The sequence below is a fragment of the Papilio machaon genome, chromosome 1 (assembly GCF_912999745.1).
Source record: "Papilio machaon chromosome 1, ilPapMach1.1, whole genome shotgun sequence".
NCBI lineage: Eukaryota > Metazoa > Arthropoda > Insecta > Lepidoptera > Papilionidae > Papilio > Papilio machaon.
This window is the reverse complement of record NC_059986.1, coordinates 6,148,236-6,153,630: the sequence shown is the minus strand read 5'-3', so window position 1 is coordinate 6,153,630 and position 5,395 is coordinate 6,148,236. Positions and strand designations below refer to the sequence as shown.

Here is a 5,395-nt window from a genome sequence, read left to right as displayed (position 1 = left end):
TAAAACTACTAGCATTGCTCTTAGTTGCTTAACCAATAGGTATAGTAGTGGAATACTGATAAAAAGCTTTTAACAGTTTTATTACTAATGTTACAATCGAAAAGATTTATATTATTACCATCAAATTATCACCACAAAGGTGTGTGCCAAAAATTATAATCTAAAGGAGAGCTGCGACTGCAGGGGACCGGTTGATTCTTTACATAAAATTTCAATGTGTTCTGGAAATGGTTTGCAAAGAGGACGTGGTATCATGGTTTAAAGAATTGGAAAGCTATAAACGCATAGACGCAATGTGTACATTGTTAAACATGTGCTTACCATTCGAACTGCGCTTTATTGGCACTTATTTGGAAGAGCTCGGTAAGCGGGATTTTCAGGAGTTGCGTGGTGCCGAACTTAGAGCCAACAATCCCACAGATCTGGCAGCTGATATTGGCGGCGCCAATTCAGATCCGAGAACGCGACGAAAAATGGCTTTATATGTATCATTATTACGTTCATGTAATTTTGTTTGTGCCACCACATTGTACAATGAAATGGTCAGTTTAGAGCAGAGTGGTCTACTGAAGGGTTTGTATGGTGATCTTTTGGAGGAGATTCTCTTATTGTATACTATGGCGTTACATCATCCTGCCTTTACGTTTGATCAGAAATCACATTTTGGTGAAATATTAGAGAAGTTGAAACTTGAAGACCAGCGAATACATTATCAAGAACAGCAAGAGCACATAATTGCACCTGTGAGTGGTTGCCATAATCAGTCAAGTATTGCACACAATATGTCTGTTCCACCACCCAATTTGCCTGGCTTGATACCGCCACCACCTGGTATCATGTTTGTCAAAACACCGGGGGTTCAGGTCAGTGTCACAATCATGGTTGTTCATATTTATTATCATTATAAACTGCATTTTATAATCATTCTATCATGAAAGTTAACAAACATATAATTGGGTTCAGACATGTAAAATGTGGTATGTTGCTTGTATAATTGTGAATGTTTGCTTAAATATTTGTTATGGCTTTATTTGCATTTTATTGTTTTTGAATCACTTAATTTTTTTGACTCAAATGCTAATGAAAAACCTATTAGGAAAGATTTTTTTTAATTTCATGAATTAATAACTCATTATCATATTTAAATAATTATCATACATAATTTTAAATAATGAATTGCAACAAAGCATTGTTGTAAATATTGCTATTATTAATCCCTGGAATTGAAGTAATTCCAGCAGTTTCACAAAACTAGAATCTATATGCTAGTAATAATTATTCTATTATAATTTTTTAATGAAAACTTAAAAAATTCTGAGAATTAGGGAGTGATGTCAAATTTACATACTATGGTGAAGTGTATTAGATACAATATTGACAAGTTATTTTGTATGACCAAAGTACTTTTTTACTTTAAACATTGTTATGTAGAGGTTAGTGTATTTATAAATTCCAAAACTATTGAGTTATCATTTTGTGTATAAATGTGATAAAAAAAATTTGTTATTAATCATAATTTATTATTATTTATAAAATAACTTTTATGATCGGGAATCTTATATTTTATAATAATACTTGTGTCAGTGCAATGGCCGGTTTCATGTTTATTTAATTTGTATTATGTATTCATTTTCTGACATAAATTTAGTAAATGGGGTATTCTTCACATTTTATGCTTTGTCTTTTGAGCATTTTATTCACATCAAATATTCAAATTATTTTTTCTTATTTTGCAACTATAAAACATGATACAAAGAAAAAAGTTAAAAATTGTTTTATCTTTAGCTTTAACAGTAACATTTGTTTATTTTCAAACTTTACATCTTCCTTGAAATATTGTAATTAACCACACTGTAATACAAATAATTTTGTTATTAACAGTATGATATTTATCTTGTTCAATTGCTTTGAACAAATTAAAACAAGGTGGGAGGATGTAGTGTTGAAAGACATAAGTGACTGTCAATACTTAGATGAAGATGTCGAGGACTGAACATAGTGAAAGAGAAAAATTTGGATAGCAGACCCCAGCACCATACAGGATACTAGCTAGGAAGAGAGAGAGAGAGCATAATAGTTTTGACATAAACAGATGAATGGTTTATTCAATATTATTCACTAAAAAAATACATCTTAATTTCCAGCCTACAAGCACAGATGGTGTACCTGAATTAAGTTCACCGCCAGTTCTGACAAGTGCTGGTGGTGTAGTGCCAATCCTAGCCGAAGTAACGCATCCTCCACCTGGGCTGCCGCTGCCTCAGTACAACATGACAGAGTTCATAGGACAACATGCATGGCCGGCAAATATTATTGTATCTCCACTAACACAACCGTTAGAGGTAATATATTTGAATAAATTATAATTATTGCTGCAGTTTAAGTAACTAAAGTTATATTGTTTTCCCAACACTCAAATAATAACATTTTTATCATAATTTTCACCCGAAAAACCCAATTTTCATAATGTTTTTGTATGTATGTTAGAGGGCACAAAATTCCTTAAGATAATAAGAGAGAGATAATACAGAATTATTATTTTCAGAAACATTATTAGATACAATGTATAACATGTTTAAGGTTCTTCAAAAAAGGCAGTTAAAAAAGTTCAAAAGTTATTTATTGTTAAAAAATGTAAATATTTATAGCGTAACTTAATTATTTAGCTTCAATAATTAACTTAAAAGAAGTATAAATAATTTCAGGTATTAAATTACCCTACGGCGGCGGGTGCGCCTCAGTCTCCGCTGGTGTCGTCTCCGGGCGACAGTCGCGCGGGCTCGCCCCGGATGCGGCGGCGTCCGTCCCGCGACCGCTCGCCGCCATTACCACCACTGCCCACCGCCGGCTCAGAACCAAACCCCTTGCCACACATTACTGCCAACTTTGAAAATTTAACAGTAGCCGAGGTATTGCTTAGTTTTGTCATTTTATATAAAAAATTGATTTGCCCTTAATTCGTTAAAGCCAGCTGAACATTCATTGTTTAGTGATTTATTCGAGCATGAACTTTGTATTATATTAAAGGCACCATATTTTATTTTTATTTTACAGATACGACATAATATAGGCGAAGATAGGTTACGTGAAATCAATGCAGTACATCAACAATATCGATCATTAGAAAAATTGAATGGAGTAAGAAGACGAGCCGGCGCGTACATTCCGCCGACGCGCTCGTCGTCGGACAGCGGGTCGAGCGCCGCGTCCTCTCCGCCCGGGACTCCTGCGCCCTCGCAGCGCAGGGCCACGCCCTCGGGCCCCGCGCCCGCGCCCCCGGTGCCTTTCCTCCCCTACCCTCGGCCTTTCGCCTATCCCACACCCCCCCCGGGTTTCAGACCACCTCAGCCGTCTTTCGCGAACGGCGAACCCCCACCATATTCGACTCCTTCATACGCCGGCTTCGTTCCCGTCATATACGCACCACCTAAACTATCGTGTTGGAACTGCGGCGCGTCCGGCCACGCCGGCCACGACTGCAAGGAGCCCAGCATGGAGGAGATGACTCGAGCCGGCGGATACCAGCTGGATTTCGGTGGCGCACCTCCGGATACAGCGGACAAGTAGCATTGGTGGCCTCGCTGAGGTGAGTTGTTGACTCTATACGGTCGGCGTCGCCGTTGTCGTCGCAGGCAGGTCGCACGCGGACGGCGACTGGAGTCGGGCGGAGCTCGTCGCTCAGCCGGGGCGGTACAAATACCCTTTTTTAATGCAATCTGACATTTCTCTTTATAGATTAAAATTAACAGTGTGTACAGTGTTAGTGTTACATGCGCTTGCTGTAACGGTGTGCTCTATTGTGGTGGTAATTAATGCGCATCACGCTCTCCAGTGTATTGCACTTTCAATAATTTATTTTTATAAAATCCTAGATTTAGGTTAAATTTGATTTTTGCAAGCATAGATAATCAACTTGTTGTATCAATCAGTAGCGGGGCAATCTTCCTGTTCTAGCACTACTCCACGGCATATCCTTAGTCTGTAAACATAGAATGGTGATTTACTTATCATCGTAATATATGGTATTCTTGTCTAATGGGATTATGTAGTTGAAATATGCAGTACTATCTAAATAAGACATTCAAAAAAATCAATATGATAATTGTCGTTATTTGAGGGATTTTCAAGGATATCCATTTTACGCTAACTGAAGTAAACAATGTAATGAAGATACGTAAGTGGGCGTAGGTCTGGTACATTTATTATTTTAATTGAGAATTAAAAAAACTAGCAATCCCATTAAATATTTCATTAATATGTCACAAGTCAACTTTTATATTCATTATCATACTAAAAACGTCAGTTAAAAATTAAAATCAACAATTCAAACGTTGCAAAATATTTCGTTACTCAAACGCATTTTGAGATGTTAGCGCAAGCTTTTGTCGTGGATTCCCAATGCCTAAACATTTGGTAGTGGACACCAACGGTTCGTATTTATGGTAAATAATTATACTACATATATAGTCCCACAAAGATCTTATGGCAGTTTTTTGACATTGACAGGCCTACAAGTTTTTAAGGGTTACCAGTAAACATAAATTTTCTTAACTTCCGAAAGTTGTTCATGATGTAACTCCAAACAATTGATTTTCAACTTATGTCCTGCGTTCTCGTAGTAATTCCTCACTACTTAATTTGTTGCATCCACATACATTAGCTAATTAACCTAAATGTCAAAAAATCTTTCGTGATAGTTTTGTTGAATTTCGAAATTATGAAAATGGCAACCATTTTCATAATTTCGAAATTCACTTCACCTTCAAATCCCCTAATTGGTCAAAATATGACGCTGTTAGTTCTTATATTTTCCGACTGACACAAGATCCTTGTCGAACTATAGCAGCTAGTAACAGTAGTTACCAGCTATTACTATATAATTTGATCCCTTCTGCACATTTTGACCATAGTTTAGGTTTATTAATTTAGTGATTGAAAGTGCAGTGACACTGTAGTTTTCGTTGAAACTGTTTCATTTTAGAATGGAGAGGGAATTCCATGATTTTATAAATTCAATTAGTGTACATATTCAAGCGTTTTTGCTTAAGATAATAAATGTTAATCAGTTTTGATACATTCTGATACTCAAATTAGGTATGGATATTTAAAAAAAAAACCTAAAAGTAATTTGAAAACCAAAAAAAAAAGTTTAATTTAAAATTGTTGCTTCTTGATACTATCTGTATAAGTTTTTAGTGTTTTAAGATTTATATTTAACTCTTTTTGTGCCTTTGTATAAAAATTTGAAGGGAAAAGATATTTGAAATTATGGTTATTCAACCATTAATAATGTCTAAATAATTGCTGTTGTAATACTTTCTGTTAAAATACAGTTTAAAATATCAACAGAAATTAATATTTCAGATGTTAGACTCAAAGCGAATCACTTCTCCAC

At 35.6% G+C, this 5,395-nt stretch overlaps 1 protein-coding gene across 2 annotated transcripts; it reads left to right on the top strand.

Moving 5' to 3' along the window:
- Positions 1–4,235, top strand: LOC106712118 (zinc finger CCHC domain-containing protein 2). Of its 2 annotated transcripts, none has more exons than XM_014504568.2 (4): positions 1–743; positions 2,145–2,342; positions 2,706–2,909; positions 3,055–4,235. In XM_014504568.2, exons 1-4 carry the CDS (start codon positions 228–230, stop codon positions 3,565–3,567), a joined length of 1,431 nt encoding a protein of 476 aa, XP_014360054.1. In that variant the 5' UTR covers positions 1–227; the 3' UTR covers positions 3,568–4,235. The 2 variants fall into 2 exon arrangements, with proteins under 2 accessions (XP_014360054.1, XP_014360053.1); XM_014504567.2 differs by having other exon boundaries at positions 1–863.
- The last annotated feature ends 1,160 nt before the right edge of the window (positions 4,236–5,395 follow it).

What these genes read in the sequence shown, in the direction of transcription:
- LOC106712118 (XM_014504567.2), top strand. Translation starts at nt 228, where the DNA reads ATGGTTTGCAAAGAGGACGTGGTATCATGGTTTAAAGAATTGGAAAGC. An exon ending in TCAAAACACCGGGGGTTCAG is followed by an intron (nt 864 to 2,144) that starts GTCAGTGTCACA and finishes CTTAATTTCCAG; the next exon opens with CCTACAAGCACAGATGGTGT. An exon ending in AAAATTTAACAGTAGCCGAG is followed by an intron (nt 2,910 to 3,054) that starts GTATTGCTTAGT and finishes TTTATTTTACAG; the next exon opens with ATACGACATAATATAGGCGA.